Genomic DNA, 20411 nt, shown 5'->3' on the forward strand with positions numbered 1-20411 from the left:
TTCTCTTCTCCATCCATCCCCACTTTCTATGGGGATAAAATCTAGTAAGAACCACCAAGTGCCACTGAACAAGAAGAATACTCTGGGAAGATTAATAACTAGTATATAGATAATTTATAATTGAACTGAATTCATACATATGTTAAAGGCCAATTATTGGGAAATTGAACACCAAAAATATTGTTATTACAAATATACTATCAATAACAACACACAATGTACTAAATCAATAATAATGATGATGTAAAAACTAATACCATTTATAACAAGAGAACAAAAATAGCAACATTTAAAAACTATGACCCACTCAAAATACTTGGTGTTTTCAAAAAAATTGAGCGATTCCATTAATTTGCATGCCCAGATATACAAGCTGTACAATGCTGCCAATGTTATATATATAGCAGCCATACATCTTAGAATATAATTTAAAGTACTCAATAAACTCTAACAACATACCAACCTTTACTTTATGAGCACCAAATCACAGTAATAATGAAAAACTCACCTGGTAAGTATGTAAAAATTAGTTTCGGAAAGTTGGATCATCTCTAGGCCCATGGAGAAAATCTCATTTACTACATTCTGAGAATTACTGAACTAAATCATTTTTGCATTTCCTTCCATTTCAGAAATGCTTCGAATCCAAGTACCCAATTTACATTAGAATATTAAGAAGTATTACCTCAATTGAGAGCCCCTTATAATATTACAGATATCCATACATATTTTAAAACCTTTTATTCTCCTCTGAAAAGTCATTTAGATTATCAGTTTTTAATACAGCAAAAGACTTTGGCCTCTAATAGACCTTATAAAACAGTTTCTTCTGGTAACAGAAATAATATATAAGATAATCAAAATACATAATCATTTTCCTTAAGGAAAGGAACATATTCCATTTCAGTTATATCTAATAGGATATTTCACTTATTTAGTTTACCTCAATCTATTCATAAAAATTTAACTCCTACACCTTAAGCACTTTTAATGGTTAATTTCTAAAATGATGTAAGTTTTGGACTTTCACAGACTATTTTAAGACATATGCTAAATACACTTGTATCCTGAAGTGTATTAGTGCCACATATACAGAGATTCAATACGTATTTTTCAGATTTACCACCTAAGACAATACCACCACAAAAACAGAACTACATGCAACTGAAATAATGAATGAGCAAATCAGTTTCTTAAAAAAGGAGTAACCTCTTGTGGAAGCATTTTAAACGAATGGACACTAAAGTCAGATTGAGTCCAGGCTTTCACAACCTCACACCAAAACAACTACCACAGTCTCTTAATAATATCTTTATTTCTCATTCCTCCAAATCATTTTATATCCTGCTTCAATTTGTCCTATCCATATACATAAAAATATTCAATGACATACCATGGTCTACAGAATCAAGTTCAAAATTCCTGGTGTGGCACTCAAAGCCTTCCATTATTTTGGTTTTTATTTGAATCATTATTCCTGTAAACACCCCTCCCTTACAATCTACCTTAATTTTTCTATTCATTTTTCCTTAATAAACCTTGAGCAATTAATTCCCCACTTAACTTTGCCTCTTGCTCTTCTTCTTTCCTAGAATGGTCTCCTTGCTCATTTTCAATCCTATGATCTCCATTACCTGTGTTATTCAAAGTTAACCTCGTCTTAAGAAAGCTTCTCTAGCTATCCCAGTGTATAGCAACCTCCCATTTGTCACAACTTGTAAAACTATGCTGTGTTTGCATCCCTCATTTAACACCTAGCCAATGCTGTTACTGTCTTCTCTATCCATCTTTCTTCCCAGTCTTCCCAGAATAAATGTAATTCAGACTACAGGTAAATATCTCAGCATCCCCTTCATGGGACAGTACTTTGCATAAATGCTGAATTCAAAAAATTGTTTACTAACAATATTTTAAAAGCCAGTGCATGCAATTACAATTAGCACACATAACGTAGGGGGAGCACACGGGGAAGGCAATATAGCACAGAGAAGACAAGCAGTGACTCTATAGCATCTTACTAAGCTGAAGGACAGTGACTGTAATGGGTATGTGGTGGGGACTTGATAATGGGGGGAATCTAGTAACCACAGTGTTGCTCATGTGATTAAGTATTAATGATACCAAAATAAAAATAAATTAATAAATAAATAAGAAAATGTGAAAAGCGTGAAAAAGAAAAAAAAAACCAGTGCATGCAATCCAATTTTTAAAAACACTACCACCTCATACTGACATGCTGCTTTATATATTCAAAGAACTTTTTGGTTTCATTAGATCATACTGTCCTTATCAAATATGCAGAATTGAGTATTCTTGCCTATGTATTTTTTATTGAAGTAGAATATCTGCCTCTATATTTTAGGTAGAAAAACTGAGATTCAGAAAAAGTGTAAAGCCAAAATTACTGAAAAGCTTAGGGCTTTTGTCAATGTGTTTTATTGCCTCTCCTGCTATCTTTTCAGAGAGAAAGCTTCATGTTAATAGTTATGGTAACAGTAACAGTAACAGCTTCTATTTATTGTATGTTCAAGGTATATGTGGCTTTGTAATAGGCATTTTATAGATGTATGATCTCAAAACTCAAAACAATTCTGGCAGGTAGATATTACTATTATCTTTATTTAATAGATGAGGAAATTGGAAATCCGGAGAATAATTTAACTAATGACCCAGGTCATACAACAAAGCTGCAGAGCTCAGATTTTAACACAGAAGTTAATGTCTACAGAGTACAAGTTCTTCTCCACTTCTAGTCTAAACAGTAACTAGTTTAAGCAGTGCAGTTCAAAGGTGATACTTTATAAGTATGTAACTCAAAAGTGGACCTCAAGATTAGTTTCAAATACAGACTATTTCAGGAGTTCACACTGAAATAACTGGTATTATTCTCAGTAAAATGAGCTATAATATGTCACAGAAGAACCTTAATGAAGAAGAAAACTGGTCTCACTGCTTTTTAAATAGCTTGTTCCAACCTCTCAATATCAATAGAATTTAGGAAAAGTTTAAACTTTATTAATACAGTACAGATATTCTATACAGAATTTAATACTATCCACTTAGATATTTACTTTAAAAGGGAACAATAAATTCTAAGCAATTTTATTCAGAAAGACAGGTACGAAGTCAACATGTTAGTGGTAAAGCAGTGTTCAGACACAGAGACCTCAGTTCCACCACTGAAAGCTGTGAACCCTTAGGGAAGATAAAGTATCTCCCTGAGCCTATTTCCCTATCTATAGAAGTGAAGATAAACAAATTCTTACTTTTAATGGCTGTCGTGAGGACGGCCTGACAAAGTACACACTTAGAAAATAGCAATTGTTATTACTGACATTTTATTATCACTAAGAGATTAAAAATATTTCAGCTAAAAGAACTTAAGAGGGTCCATTAGCTTTAAATAAGAAGGTATTTATTGTAAAGGAAACATCATGTTCTAAGACAAACCTTTAAATTTTTTAAAAAATCAAAGTGAAAATAAAATAACCTACCACCAGTTTTCCATTTATAATTGCCATGATTAATAAGCTTCCCCATAAACCAAGCTACTTCCATGTCCATTTTATTCTCTATTAACAAGTTATTTTAATATTTTTGACCATTTAAGAAACTACAACAAGTTAGAACCAGAATTCGATTTAAGGTTGGGACCAAGTTAATACAAATAAACCAAGTAAACAAAACTGCATTTTGCTATCAATCATCAGACTGTTTCTACATTTGAGCCTGAACAAAGTCACTAAAATTAAAATTTTCAAAACACCTCAATGTAATACTGACTCTGAATTCCATGACTCCACGGCAGTATGAAACAAGAAAGTCGGCCTCTGCATCATTCCAACAATATAAGTTTGTCAAATAATCTACCACCTAACAAATTATGGAGCTGCAAGCTGACTACATTTTACAGTGTAGCACTCTTACTTAAGGTAACACGCACACTCCTAATAAAAAGTCTATAAAATCAGTATTTAATGGAATCTCTCAAAACGCAACAGGAGAACTAAAAATGAAATTATCCTGAAGCAAAAGTTTTGGTAGAGTGACACATCATTTCATCTACCCTTCTGATGATTTCATTTCAGAACATAATTCAGTCACAATCACATGGTAGCCATGTTAATTTAAATGTTTATGCTGTTACAGGAAGAATACATCTGGCAACTGCTCTTATTAATTATTTTAACCATTTCATTCCCACCACCTGTTCATAGTAATGCATGATTTGAGGCTTGAAGGCATTTAATTTCCTCAACTGTTAACATCCTCTTGATTTCACTAAGACTAAAGTTTTTTGGGAAAAACAAACACAAACTATTATATCATCACAGTGTTTTATACTATAAGGCTTTAATCTTAACTTTTTCTGAAATCACAGTGAAAATAAAATAACCTACCATCAGTTTTCCACTTGTAATCACCGTGGCAATAGCCTTCTTCATAAACCAAGTTATTTCCATGTCCATTTTATTTTCCATTAACAAGTTATATTAAAGTTTAACCTTTTTTTGACCATTTTGTTTGACCGTTTCATTTGAAACTAAAACAAGTTTGAACCAGAAATTCAAAACAGGCTGAGACCAAGTTACTACAAGTAAGCAAAGGAGGAGATGGGGCAAAAATTTTTAAAAACTAAGGGGATTATGCTTCAACAAGATTTAAACTATCTGTAATTTTCTTATCAACAGAGGACATGAAGTATTATTCTAAAATACTGTTAAAAAGTTTGAATACATTTTTAAATGACAGCTTGCATCAAACACTTTACAACTGTACATGATAATACCTTATTATGCTGTATTTGAACCACTCACCGAAGTTCGGTCAGGTTCTCCGTCTCCCAAACCTGCCTCCATAGTGAGAGAAGATGAGTTTACACTTCTCCTTCCATTAATGTTCAGCCATACTGTAAATCTGGAAATCCTAGAAAAAAAAGATCATATGTATCAAGACTAGTAATTATAAAATTATGATAAGCTATCATCAAGATAGCTACATTAAGATAGAGAAATCATTTTCAGCTGAGGTTATTGGGAAATCCAGTGATGGCAAAAACTGATTTTGACACAATGGACATTGAAGAATGATAAAGGTTCACAGAAAAATGGAAGAAGAAAAGAAAATATTTCAAGTGAAAAGGAACAGCAAGAGCAAAGTTAAAGATATGAGACTGTTCAAAATTTGAAAAGATCCTTAAGTCTACTTATATTAAGGAAATAACATCAGGTATCTTTTTTTTTGCTTATTACATTGGCAAAAACTAAAAAGTGTGTTAATATCCAACACTAGTGAGAATGCAGGAAAACAGGTATTCTCATACACTCTTGTGGTAAGAATATAAATCAGAACAATTCTGGGGGAGGACAATTTAAAATACATATGCTTTAGTCCAGCAATTTCAAGATTAGTAATTATCCCACATATATACTTTCACAAATGCACAAAGATATATAAACACATACAACAAATAAATATGATGAGAAAAACTGGAACCAACCTTAATGTCAATCATCAGAAGCTTGCTTAAATTATATTACAGACATAAAATGGAATATAACACAGCAACTTTTTAAGATGAGGTAGATCTTTATACACTAAACTAGAAAGAAATCTTTCTTTCTATTTTATTTTTCAACTTTTACAACGAACATGTATTACTTTTGTGCTTATTTTTGTTTTAAAAAGCCTTAGAAGTACGTCTTCATCAGAAGTCTTTTTCTTTTGAACTTTTTAACTAACAAAACCTCCAAATTGAACTCCTATAATAGTGCAGTTGACACTTGAAAAACACATTTGAACTGAGTGGGTCCACTTATGTGGATTTTTTTCAATGAATATAGTGGAACATTATTAAAAATTAGTTACAATTTTTAAAACTTGCAAATGAGCCAGTAGCCTAGAAATATCAAAAAAAAATTAAAAGGTTAAGTGTATCTTAAATGCATAAAATATATTACATGCTACTCTATTATATCACTTGCTATCCTAAAATACATACATTATAAAAAGTTAAAATTTATCAAAACTTATCACACACTGTACATGGTGTCATTCAGTGGGGAGAAATGTAAACGTAAAAATGCAATACTAAATCATAGTTGCATAAAATTAGTGCCTTTTGTACAGCTGTAATCATTTCATAGCCACCTTCTGTTGCTATTGCCAGTGAGCTCAAGTACTGCAGTTCATCTCTCCAGTAAGTTGTGTATTGCAGTAAAGAGTGATCTCCCACATTTCTCTATTAGTGCAATACTGTAAACCTAACTGTGATATAACAAGTTAAAAGAAATACACATTTCCCAGATATATATGGCTTCATCCACAGCTCCTGAAAACACTGCAGTCTTAAAGGTGTTTGTCATGTTAATGAGACTTTTGGAACCCACCCAAGGGGCAGGGCTGGAGGCTGAATCAGCCAATGGCCAATTATTTAGTCAAACATGACTGCAATGAAGCCCTCATAAAAATCTGAGAAGAGCTTCTCTCTCTCTCCCTCTGCCCTGCTCGGTTGGATCCTGCTTCTTAGTCGGAGAGAGCTTCTACACTTGGGGAACTAGAACCCCTCCACCTGCCACGGAACCAGGCCCAAGCTCCACGAGGACAGAAGCTCCTTTATTTGGGACGTTGCCCTCTATCTCTTCATCTGGCTGTTAACTTGTACCCTTCACAGCATCCTTTATTAAACTGGTAAACCTAAGTGCTTCCCTGAGTTCTGTGAGCTGCTCTAGAGAATTAAATGAACCTAAGGGGGAGGTTGTGGGAACCTCCAGTCTGTAGCCGGTCAGTGAGAAGCACAGGTAACTGCCTGGGCTTGCAACTGGTATCTGGAGTAGGGTGGAGAGCAGTCTTGAAGAATGGAGCCCTTAACTTGGGGAATCTGGTGCTGTCTCCTGACAGATAGCATCAGAATTGAGCTGAGTTCTCAGACACCCTGCTGGTGTTTGAGAATTGCTTGGTGTTATGTGTGGAAAGACACCCCCTCCCACATATTTACACACATTGGAATCGGGTCTGGGAACCTGAATGGAGTTATACTACTATTACTGCTGTGTAATATTGTTATTGTTATACATATATGTAGGTAAAAAAGACATCTGAGCATTCGGTGTTGGATGAGAGGGAATTAACACTATGCTACACAAGAACTACATAAGACATTTGAACAAAGTGCTGTGGGAGCTTACAGAAGTCCAAAGTTCTTAGGGGTAAGGGTATAGTTTAGAAGTTCACTACTGCCAAATGGCTGGCATTTTAAAATACAGAACTACAACCAAATGATAAACACCAAAATATAATGTAAATTTGATATATATATCTGTTCTCCAGCCCTTTGAGAAATTATTCATAAAAGGCATAGGACAATTACTTCTACCCTATTCAGCTAAGCAGGAAGAAAAATGATCACTAAATGATTTACTATCCTTCCACCTTCACTGGAAACATGCAGGAACTTGGTTTTGAAATCACACAAGAATCTGTGGGTCATCATGATTAACCCTCTGGCTTTAATCTTTTTTGTCTGAGGACTTTATCTTTCTCCAGTTCAGATAAGTTTTCTTCTGCTCTTTTTGTTATTTCTTCCTTTGAATTCTCTGTTCTTTCTTGCTAGAATTTGTATTTGGCAAATGTTGAACCGCCGTGTTCCCTGATTTCCATTTTCCATTTCTACTTTTGTGTTCTACATTGTGAAGTACTTTATCAACTTTATTTCCCATATCACCAACTTGTCTTTCATCTGTTATTCCTCAGCCTATCCACTTACTTTTTGTCATTGATTTTTTAATTTAAAGAAAAAAAAGACTTTCTTACTGCCTGATTGCACATTAGTGTGTTCTTGTTTTGTTCCGAGTATTCTTTTAAATCTTCCCAAGAATACAAGTCAGCTTCTAAGTGCTCTGCTGTTCTGGTACTCTCTGTCCAGGGAAACATTTCATTTCCTCTGAAGTTTCTGCATCTGATCCTTCTGTTTTGTGCTGCTGGTTTTCTTCAAGTGTCTTCTTGAATTTGTTTTCATTTCCTTCAGATAACAGAAGTGGAATTGCTGGGTCATATGGTAGTTTTTAATTTTCTGAGGAAACTCCATACCATTTTACACATTGGCTGCACAATTTACATTCCCACCAACAGTGCACAGGGTTCCCTTTTCTCTACATCCTTGTCAACACTTGGTATTTCCTGTCTCTTTGATATTAGACATTCTAACAGGTGTGAGGTCATATCTCATTGTGGTTTTATTATTTTTTTTTGCTTTTTTCAGGAAGATTTTTTTTTTTTTAATTGAAGGGTAGTTGACACACAGTACTACATTACACCAGCTTCAGGTGTACAACACAGCGACTCAGCACCTATATACATGATAATTCCAGGTACCAGCCATCACCACACCAAGTTGTTACAACACCTTGACCACATTCCCCATGCTACACATTACATCCCGGCCACTTATCCACTTTACAATTGGAAGTGTGTCCATATATATATATACATATATATATATATATTTATTTGTGAGGGCATCTCTCACATTTATCGATCAAATAGCTGTTAACAACAACAAACTTCTGTATAGGGGGGTCAATACTCAATGCACAATAACCAATCCACCCCAAGCCCAACTCTCGCCAGTCTCCAATCCTCCGATGCATAACGAACAAATTCCTACATGGAGTACAAATTCTTACATAGTGAATAAGTTACATGGTGAACAGTGCAAGGGCAGTCATCACAGAAGCTTTCGGTTTTGTTCATGCATTATGAACTATAAACAGTCAGTTCAAATATGAATATTCATTTGATTTTTAAACTTGATTTATATGTGGATACCACATTTCTCTATTATTATTATTTTTAATAAAATGCTGAAGTGGTAGGTAGATACGAGATAAAGGTAGAAAACAGAGTTTAGTGTTGTAAGAGAGCAAATGTAGATGATCAGGTGTGTGCCTGTAGACTATGTGTTAATCCGAGCTAGACGAGGGCAATAAACATCCATGTATGCAGAAGATTTCTCTCAGAACATGAGGGGGGAGGTTCTAAGCCTCACCTCTGCTGCTCCCCATTTTCTCACCAGATGGCCCCCTGCGACTGTGCCTGTCTTAGGTTGTTCCTCCCTTGAGGAATCGTACCCATCTCTGGCTAACCAGTCATCTTCCGGGGCCATACAGGGAAATGTTAAGTTGGTAAGTGAGAGAGAAGCCTTATTGTTTGAAAAGGTTAGCTTTTTACTTCTTTGCATATTTATACCCTGTGGCTTCTATGCCCAGCATTTGTCTTGAGGTGTCTTTACCACTTGGAAGAATTATGATACTCGGTAAATTCGACATGTGGCACGAGTTCTATTTAAAGGTTGTGATTAGGTAGGAAGAAGAAAAGCTATAGAAGTAGCAGGCAGAAGAAAACCTGGGAAGATTGATTATTTCTTTGACATATCTTCTTGTAGAGTAACTTCAGCATGGATAGGTTTTAAACTACTAATTAAATTGTACACACACATTAACATAAAAGGAATATAGTTACCTAACCAAAGCATACCTGTAATTACCAGCCATCTCCAGTGAAACCAAGAAAACCAGTTAGGCACCTTAGGCATTTGTGAAAACTTATCTATGATATGGTGGATATTGTCCAACTGAACTTAAACAGTCTGAGAGAATTCAGATAAACTAGAACAACCCATTCCTGGGGACTGTTCATACCCCGTGTGTTCTTTTAACGATAAATAGTCTGTGGTTGTAAGATTTTGGAGTGCTACAATTTGCACTTCTCCTAATTCTTGGTTGAGTTCCAACAGTATAGATCCAGTCCAATTTTTGTTTTACTGTATGCACAGGCCAGCTTAGATATCTCCTTCATCATTCCCATGGCAAGTCCAGGAACTGGTGGGATGAGTGCATCTACACCTGTGACAGTGCGTGGATCTTTGTTGGGGTTTTTTTTTTTTTGCTGATCATCTTCTGTCATGAGTCTTCCCAAGAGTGCTGATGTTGGAAGTTCTTTTTCATATCGTATCTTAGTTCATTTACGGGGTACCCAAATTAGGCTTTGATCCTCTGTATAAACACAAACAGACCCTTTGCCTACACTTTTATATGCCCTTTATATCATTGTGTAGAACTCATTAGAGGTCACCACATAGGAACTGCTTTTTTTTTTTTTTTTTAATCATTAATCTACACTTACATGACGAATACTTTGTTTACTAGGCTCTCCCCTATACCAGGTCCCCCCTATATACTCCTTTACAGTCACTGTCCATCAGCGTAGCAAACTGTTGTAGAATCACTACTTGTCTTCTCTGTGTTGTACAGCCCTCCCCTTTCTCCCACCCCGCTATGGATGCTAATCTTAATACCCCTCTTTTTCTGCCCCCCCTTATCCCTCCCTACCCACCCATCCTCCCCAGTCCCTTTCCCTTTGGTACCTGTTCGTCCATTCTTGAGTTCTGTGATTCTGTTGCTGTTTTGTTCCTTCAGTTTTTCCTTTGTTCTTATATTCCACAGATGAGTGAAATCATTTGGTATTTCTCTTTCTCTGCTTGGCTTGTTTCACTGAGCATAATACCCTCCAGCTCCATCCATGTTGCTGCAAATGGTTGGATTTACCCTTTTCTTATGGCTGAGTAGTATTCCATTGTGTATATGTACCACATCTTCTTTATCCATTCATCTATCGATGGACATTTAGGTTGCTTCCAATTCTTGGCTATTGTAAATAGTGCTGCGATAAACATAGTGGTACATTGGTCTTTCTCATACTTGATTGCTGCATTCTTAGGGTAAATTCCTAGGAGTGCAATTCCTGGGTCAAATGGTATGTCTGTTTTGAGCATTTTGATGTACCTCCATACTGCTTTCCACAATGGTTGAACAAGTTTACATTCCCACCAGCAGTATAGGAGGGTTCCCCTTTCTCCACAGCCTCGCCAACATTTGTTGTTGTTTGTCTTTTGGATGGCAGCCATCCTTACTGGTGTGAGGTGATACCTCATTGTAGTTTTAATTTGCATTTCTCTGATAATTAGGGATGTGGAGCATCTTTTCATGTGTCTGTTGGCCATCTGTATTTCTTTTTTGGAGAACCGTCTGTTCAGTTCCTTTGCCCATTTTTTAATTGGGTTATTTGTTTTTTGTTTGTTGAGGCATGTGAGCTCTTTATATATTCTGGACGTCAAGCCTTTATCGGATGTGTCATTTTCAAATATATTCTCCCATACTGTAGGGTTCCTTTTTGTTCTATTGATGGTGTCTTTTGCTGTACAGAAGCTTTTCAGCTTAATATAGTCCCACTTGTTCATTTCATTGTGGTTTTGATTAGCATTTCCCTAAGGTTAGTGATATTCAGCATCTTTCACCTACCAGTTGACTATCTGTATGTCTTCTTTGTAAAAATGTCTATTCAGACCTTCTGCCCATTTGTAAAAATCAGATTATTTGGGGTTTTTTGACGTTGAGTTCTTTCATATTTTGGATATTAGCTTCAAGGTATATGATCTGCAAAGAGGTCCTCCCTTCAGTAGGCCACTTCTTCATTTTGTTGATGGTTTCTTCTGCTGTACAAAAGCCTTTTAGTTTGACATAGTTTCACTTGCTTTTGCTGCTTTTGCTATCAGATTTTAAAAACTAATTGCCCCAAGATCTATGTCAAGGACTTTTCTGCCTATGTTTTCTTCTAGGAGTTCTATGGCTTCAGGTCTTACATTCAAGTTTTTAATCCATTTTGAGTTAATTTTTTTGTATGGCATAAGATAGTTGTCCAGTTTCATTCTTTTGCACATGGGTGTCCAATTTTCCCAGCACCATTTATTGAAGGGACTGTCCTTTTCCCATTGTATGTTCTTGACTTCTCCATTGTCAATTAATTGATCAATATGCGGGTTTATTTCCAGGCTCTCTTATTCTATTCCTCTCATCTGTATTTCTGTTTTTGACAATACCATATACTGTTTCAATTACTATAGTTTTGTAAATACAGTTCAAAATCAGGGATCATGATGCCTCCAGCTTTTTTTTTCTTTCTCAAGATTGCTTTGGGTATTTGGTGTCTTTTGCAGTTACATACAATTTTAGGATTATTTGTTTTAGATGTGTGAAAAATGCCATTGTAACTTAGATAAGGATTACACTGAATCTGGATTGTTTTGGTAGTATGGACATTTCAAGAACATTGATCCTTCTAATCCACAAGCACAGTATATCTTTCCCTTCGTGTCTTCTTCAATTTCTTTCATTAATGTTTCAGTTTTCAATATACAGGTCTTTTACCTCCTTGTTTAAGTTTATTCCTAGGTATCTGATTCCTCTTGATTCAATTGTAAATGGGATTGTTTTCTTAACTTCCTTCTGATAGCTCATTCCTAGTATATACAAATTCAACAAATTTTTGCATACTAATTTTGTATCCTGCAATTTTGCCAAATTCATTTATTAATTCTAACAGTTTTTTGATACAGTCTTTAGGGTTTTGTAGTATATCATGTCATCTACAAATAGTAACCGTTTCACTTCTTCCTTTCCAATTTTGTTATCTCATTTTTTTCCTTGACTAATGCTCTGACTCAGACTTCCAAAACTATGTCAAATAAAACTAGTTAGAGTGGCATCCTTGTCTTGTTCCTTAACTTAGAGGAAAAGCTTTCAGCTTTTCACCAATAAGTATGACCTTAGCTGTGGGTTTATCACTTACAACCTGTATTACACTGAGGCATGTTCCCTCTGTATCCACTTTTCTGAGAATTTTTATCATAATCAGACGTTGGATTTTGCCAAATGTTTTTCTGCCCTCATTGAGGTGATCACATGATTTTTATCCTTCATTTTGTTAATGTGGTATATCACACTCAGTGATTTGTGGATGTAGAAAAATCCTTACATCCCTGAAATAAATCCCACTTGATTATGATGTGTGATCTTTTTAATGCATTGTTGAATTCAGTTTGCTAGTTTTTTTCCAAGGGTTTCTTGATCTGTATTCATCCAGGATACAGGCAAACCTTGGAGATATTGTAGGTTCAGCTCCAGACCACTGCAATAAAGGGAATATTGTAATAATGCAAGTCAAGTGAATTTTTTGGTTTCCCAATGCATACAAAACCCATTTAAACTACACTGTCATCTATTAAATGTGCAATAAAATTATGTCTAAAAATGCAATGGGATGGCATGAAGAGATGTGGCACATGGTGATTGCAGGACATTTGCTGCTGACTTCTGGGAAAGGCTGAAAATTCCTGCAACTTCTGTGAGTTACCTGGGGTCAGCCATAGACCAGGAGCATGTGACCTACCAGCAGCTTGCTAGCAGCCCAACATGCACGTCACAGTGCCTATGTCATCCACCTCACTTCATCTCATCCTGTGGGCATGTTTTCATCTCATGTCATCGCAAGAAAAAGAAGGGAAGCCATTCCAGAGACAGTGTGCACCCCAAACAGGGAGCATGGCCTCACGAAGCTCCCACCTGAGAACAATACTCAGTATCTCAGCACCAAGTCACCAGAGCTTTGAGGTGTGTCTAAAATGAATAATTTATAACTTCTAAAATTAAAAATAAATTTAAAAAATGAACCTAACAATATATCAAACTGCTTAAAAAAAAACTGAAAGAAAAAGTTTACCATAAATGACTTTAAAATACAGAGTTTTGACTGTACAACTTTAGTGGACTATATTCTAAAGGCAAAGAATACTAACAAAAATTTGTAATCTTTACTCCATAATTTTATTTTTTGTATTAATATTGACATTGCAATTTTGGAAATATTTTTTATATTATAGTTTATAGCAAATTGGTAATTACACTTTTTAGGGAATAATTTTTAGTACAAAAGTATAAAATACAGTAAGACTTTTAAATATATAACTACGAGACAAGGATTCAAGATGACAGCGTGTGAGGTGAGACAGACAACTCCTCCCAAAATCACAAATAGTACAAAAATATAGTTAGTTAATACAACTAACCCTAAAAAAGCAACAGGAAAGAAGGCTGAACCAGACTGCACACAGACCTCACGAACAGAGGAGATGCCTCACAAAGCATGGTAATGTACGATAGCCTTGATCCAGCGGGAGCCAAGCCTTTGCCCCACCCCAGGTCACCGGGGGGAGGAAGAGAAACAGGGATGGAATCCTGGGACTGCTGAACACCTGGCCCTGGAGATCTGCTTTGCGAGCAGAAACCTACATTGTGTGGTGCTCTGGAGGATGGGGAGCTGGGACAGGCGGAGTGCTTGAGAGACAGATTCTGGCCATTTGTGGAGGACGGGATCCACCACACCCGGCCGCTCTGTGTCAGAGGAAAGGCAGGCGGTCTGAGAGGCTTCCTAGCAGCAAGAGGGCTGCTGAAGGGCCAGGGTTTGCATGGAGCTTGCTGTGCATGGGAGGGGAGAGCTGGACAAGGTTATCTGGGCGCTCTGCCCAGCAGATCGGGAACTTTGAGGAGCTTCAGGCACTCCATCCCCCTGGCTGGCTACTCAACTCCGAGGCCCCCCACTGTGACAGGAGGCCTGCTAAGCCTTCCTCCTGGCTTGACAGCACCGGCTCGGAAACCGGCAGTCACTGCGCTGGCATCAGGCCAGTCAGAGGGAGGCCCCGCCTACAATAGCTAGAGACACCAAGCACAGAGGCTTACATCTGCACGCTTGGCCCACTGGCTCTGATACAGGAAACAGGTAGGGCAGACGGGAATCAGGAAACAAATCTTTCCTCCCCCAGGCATCAGCTCCACTCCCCTATGACCTCTAACTTCACTGTAGGGGATGAGCAGCTCCAGAGACTGGAGCTTCTGGGTAATAGAAGGCACCACACAGAAATATGAAACGTCCAAAGAACATGGTTCAGACCAAAATCTCACAAACCCCAGAAAAAGGGCCAAATGAAAATGAACTCATCAATCTTCCTGAAAGAGCATTCAAAATAAAAATCATAAATATGCTTATGGAGGTACAGAAAAATATTCAAGAGCTCAGGAACAAATTTTACACGGACATTAAATCACTAAGAAATTCCATATCTGAAATTAAACATACAATGGAGGGATTTAAAAGCAGATTAGATGTAGTAGAAGAAACTGTAAAGGAATAGAAATTAGAGAAGAGGAATACAAAGAAGCTGAGGCACAGAGAGAAAAAAAGATCTCTAGGAATGAAGGAATATTGAGAGAACTGTGTGACCAATCCAAACGGAACAATATTCACATTTTAGGGGTACCAGAAGAAGAGAGAGAAAAAGGGATAGAAAGTGTCATTGAGGAAGTAATTGCTGAGACAGTCTCTCAAGCCATGGAGGTGCACAGATCTCCCAACACAAGGGACCCAAGGAAGACAAAATAAAGACACATAATAATTAAAATGGATAAGGTCAAGGATAAAAGCAGCTAGAGAGAGAAAAAAGATCACATACAAAGGAAAACCCATCAGGCTATCATCAGATTTCTCAACAGAAACCTTACAGGCCAGAAGGGAGTGGCATGATATATTTAATGCAATGAAGCACAATGGCCTTGAAACAAGAATACTCTACCTGGCAAGGTTATCATTTAAATTTGAAGGAAGGATTAAACAATTTTTTGGATAAGCAAAAGCTGAGAGAATTTACCTCCCACAAACCACCTCTGCAGGACATTTTGGAGGAACTCCTATAGGTGGAAATATTCCTAAGGCTAAACAGATGTTACCCAAGGGATAAACAAAGAGTAGAGAATATGATTCATAACATACAAAGAATGGAGGAGGAAGAAAAAGGAGGAAAAAAAAAAGAACCTTTAAATTGTGTTTGTAATAGCATACAAAGTGAGTTAAATTACACTGGTAGAAAGTAAGGGAATTACCCTTGAACCTTTGGTAACCACAAATCTGAAGTCTGCAATGACAATAAGAACATACCTATTGATAATCACCCTAAATGTAAATGGTTTGAGTGCACCAATCAAAAGACATAGAGTCACTGAATGAATAAAAAAACAAGACCCATCTATATGCTGTCTACAAGAGACTTCAAACCCAAAAATGTACACAGACTGAAAGGGATGGAAAAAGATATTTCATGCAACTAACAGGGAGAAAAAAGCAGGAATTGCAGTACTTGTATCACACAAAATAGATTTCAAAACAAGGAAAGTCACAAAAGACAAAGAAGGACATTACATAAGGATAAAATGGTCAGTCTAACAAGAAGATGTAACTATTATAAATATCTATGCACACAACACAGGATCACCTACATATGTGAAAAAACAGTAACAGAATTAAAGGGGGAAATAGAATGCAGTGCATTCATTTTAAGAGACTTCAACACACCACTCACTCTAAAGGACAGATCAACGAGACAGAAAATAAGTAAAGAGATAGAGGCACTGAACAACGTATTAGAAGAAATGGACCTAATGGACATCTACAGAACACTCCATCCAGAGCAACAGGATACACGCACATGGAACATTTTCAAGAATAGATCATATACTAGGCCACAAAAAGAACCTCAGAAAATTAAAAAAGACTGAAATTGTACCAACCAGCTTCTCAGATCACAAAGGTATGAAACTTGAAATAAATTATACAAAGAAAACAAAAAAGCCCACAAACACACAGAGACTTAATAACATGCTACTAAACAATCAATGGATCAATAACCAAATAAAAACACAGATCAAGCAATATATGGAGACAAATGACAACAAAAATTCAACAACACAATATCTGTGGGACACAGCCAAGGCCATGCTAAGAGGAAAGTATATTGCAATACAGGCCTACCTCAGGTAAGAAAGAATCCCATATAAGCAGTCTAAACTCACAATTAGTGAAACTAGAAAAAGAAGAACAAATGAGGCACAAAGTCAGTAAAAGGAGGGGCATAATAAAGATTAAAGCAGAAATAAATAAAATTGAGAAGAATAAAACGACAGAAAGAATCAATGAAAGCAGGAGCTGGTTCTTCAAGAAAATAAACAAGATAAACCCCTAGCCAGACTTATCAACAAAAAAAGAGAGTCAACACACATAAACAGAATCAGGAATGAGAATGGAAAAAAACACTATGGATACAAAAGAAATACAAAGAATTATTAGACAATACTATGAAAAATTATATGCTAACAAACTGGATAGCCTAGAAGAAATGGACAACTTTCTAGAAAAATACAACCTTCCAAGGCTGACCCAGGAAGAAACAGAAAACCTGAACAGACTAATTACCAGCAAAGAAATTGAATTGGTAATCAAAATACTACCTGCAAACAAAACCCATAGACCAGATAGTTTCACTGCTGAATTTAATCAAACACTTAGTGAAGACCTAATACCCATCCTCCTTAAAGTTTTCCAAAAAGTAGAAGAGGAGGGAATACTCCCAAACTCATTCTATGAAGCCAACATCACTCTAATACCAAAACCAGGCAAAGACACCACAAAAAAAGAAAATTACAGACCAATATCCCTGATAAACACAGAGGCAAAAATACTCAACAAAATATTAGCAAACCAAATTCAAAAATACATAAAAAATATCACCCATTATGATCAAGTGGGATTCATCTCAGGGATGCAAGGATGGTACAACATTTGAAAATCCATCAACATCATCCACCACATCAACAAAAAGGACAAGAACCACATGATCATCTCCATAGATGCTGAAAAAGCATTCAACAAAATTCAACATCTAATCATGATAAAAACTCTCAACAAAATGGGTATATTGGGCAAATACCTCAAATACCTCAACATAATAAGGGCCATAATGACAAACCCACAGCCAACATTATACTTAACAGCAAGAAGCTGAATGCTCTTTCTTTAAGATCAGGAACAACACAAGGATGCCCACTCTCCCCACTTAAATTCAACATAATTCTGGAGGTCATAGTCATGGCAATCAGACAACACAAAGAAATAAAAGGCATCCAGATTAGTAAGGAAGAAGTCAAACTGTCCCTGTTTGCAGATGACATGATATTGTACATAACAACCCTACAGAATCCACTCCAAAACTACTAGATCTAATATCTGAATTCAGCAAAGTCGCAGGATACAAAATTAATACACAGAAATCTGTTGCATTCCTACACACTAGCAATGAATTAGCAGAAAGAGAAATCAGGAAAACAATTCCATTCACAATTGCATCAAAAAGAATAAAATACCTAGGAATAAACCTAACCAAGGAAGTGAAAGACCTATACCCTGAAAACTACAAGACACTCATGAGGGAAATTAAAGAAGAAACCAATAAATGTAAACACATCCCATGCTCATGGATAGGAAAAATTAATAACATTGTCAAAATGGCCATCCTGCCTAAAGCAATCTACATATTCAATGCAATCCCTATCAAAATACCAACAGCATTTTTCAATGAATTACACCAAATACATATGGTCTTGAACTATACTTTAGACTAAATGGACCTAACAGACATATACAGAGCTTTCCACTTAAGAGCAGCAGAAAATATATTTTCCTTGAGCACAAATGGTACATTCTCAAGGATATATCATATGTTAGGTTAGAAAACAAATCTTAGCAAAAGAATGAAATCATGCTGATACCTCATCTAACCACAACAATATGAAACTAGAGATCAATAACATTTTTCCATTCACAAATATGTGGCATTTAAGCAACACACTCCTGAACAATCAATGGATCAAAGATGAAATCAAAAGGGAAATCCAAAAATATCTTGACATAAAGGAAAATGTAAATATAACATACCAAAATTTATGGGATGCAGCAAAAACAATGCTAAGAGGTAAGTTTATAAGGATAAATGCCTAGATTAAGAAAAAGGAAAGATCTCAAAAATAACTTTATACCTCAAGTAACTAGAAAAACAAGAACAAATGAAGCCCAAAGTTAACAGAAGTTAAAATTTAGAGGAGAAAAAAAATGAATTGGAGAATAAAGAAACAATGCAAAAGACAAATGACACTAAGAATAGCATTCTTTTATAAATGATAAATAAAAAAGTGAAGACTTTAAATAAATAAAATGAAAAAAATTACAATTTATACCACAGGAATGCAGATACTAAGAGACTATGATGAACAATTATACTCCAACAAATTGGACAACCTAGAATACATCAATTCCTAGAAACATACAACATACCAAGTCTGAATCTTGAAAAAACAGAAAATCTGAATACACCGGTAACAAAAAGAACCAATAATAAAATAATAAAACCCAACAATTAGCTTAGGACCAGATGCCTTCATGGGTGAATTCTACCTAATATTTTAAGAATTAACACCAAATCTTCTCACACTCTTCCCAAATGCTGAGGAAGAGGGAATACTTCCAATCTTATACAAACCTAGCATCACCCTGATACCAAAGGCAGATAAGGATACTACAAGAAACCTACAGGTGAATGTCCTTGATAAATACAGATGCAAAATCCTCAACAAAATACTAACAAGCAGAGTTTAATATCACATTAAAAGTATTGTACACAATGATAAAGTGGAATTTATCCCTGGGATGTAAGGATAGTTCAACATATACAAATCAATAAATGTAGTACACTATGTTAGCAGAATGAAATAAAAATCATATGATGCAGAAAAAGCATGACAAAAATCAATATCCTTCCATGGTAAAAAAAAAAAAATTGGGTACAGAAGGTATGTGTATCAATAATAAAGGCCATGCATGACATATTCACAGCTAACACCATGGTCAATGGTGAAAAGTTGAAACCTTTCCCTCTAAGATCAGGAAGAAAAGTACCCTCTCACCACTCCTGTTCAATACAGTACTGGAATTCTTAGCCAGAGCAATGTCAAGAAAAAGAAATTAAAGGCCTCTGCATTGGAAAGGAAGAAGTAAAAGTGTCTCTGTTTGCTAAAGACATAATTCTCTATATAAGAAATTCTAAGGACTCTACCAAAAAATTGGCAGAATTAACAAATTCGGTAAAATTGCAGGATACAAAAACTAATATCCAAAAATCAACTGCATTTCTATACATTAACAATGAACTATCTGAAAAAGAAATAAAACAATCCCATTTATAATAGCATCAAAAGGAATAAAATTCTTAGGAATAAACTTAACCATGGAAATGAAAGATCTATATACTGACAAATATAAGACACCAAGGAAGGAAACTGAGGAAGGCACAAATAAATGGAAAGATAGGCTAGGATCAGAAGAATTAATATTGTTAAATGTCCATTCTATCCAAAGCCATTTGTAAATTCAGCACAATCCTTATTAAAATTCCAAAGATATTTTCACAGAAATAGAGAAAATAATCCTCAAATTTTGTCGAACCACAAAAGACCCTGAATAGCCATAGCAATCATAAGAACAATGCTGCAGGCACTACACTTCCTCTTTTTACACAAAGCTACAGTAGTCAGAACATTATGGTTTTAGCATAAAAACAGACATACAGACCAATGGAACAG

At 35.8% G+C, this 20411-nt stretch overlaps 1 protein-coding gene across 3 annotated transcripts in view; it reads right to left on the reverse strand.

Moving 5' to 3' along the window:
* OSBPL8 (oxysterol binding protein like 8) overlaps positions 1-20411 on the reverse strand; it is a 182466-nt gene that overhangs the window by 126297 nt on the left and 35758 nt on the right. For 2 of the 3 annotated variants that reach the window (XM_036878603.2, XM_036878608.2), the window contains one exon: positions 4818-4926. In XM_036878603.2, coding sequence (XP_036734498.2) covers positions 4818-4859 — 42 coding nt within the window. In that variant the 5' untranslated portion in view covers positions 4860-4926. Of the gene's footprint in view, positions 1-4817; positions 4927-20411 lie in introns of those variants that run through there. The other variant, XM_057508231.1, reaches the window with a different exon arrangement.

This window comes from Manis pentadactyla, chromosome 10 (genome assembly GCF_030020395.1).
Source record: "Manis pentadactyla isolate mManPen7 chromosome 10, mManPen7.hap1, whole genome shotgun sequence".
Classification (NCBI taxonomy): Eukaryota; Metazoa; Chordata; class Mammalia; order Pholidota; family Manidae; genus Manis; species Manis pentadactyla.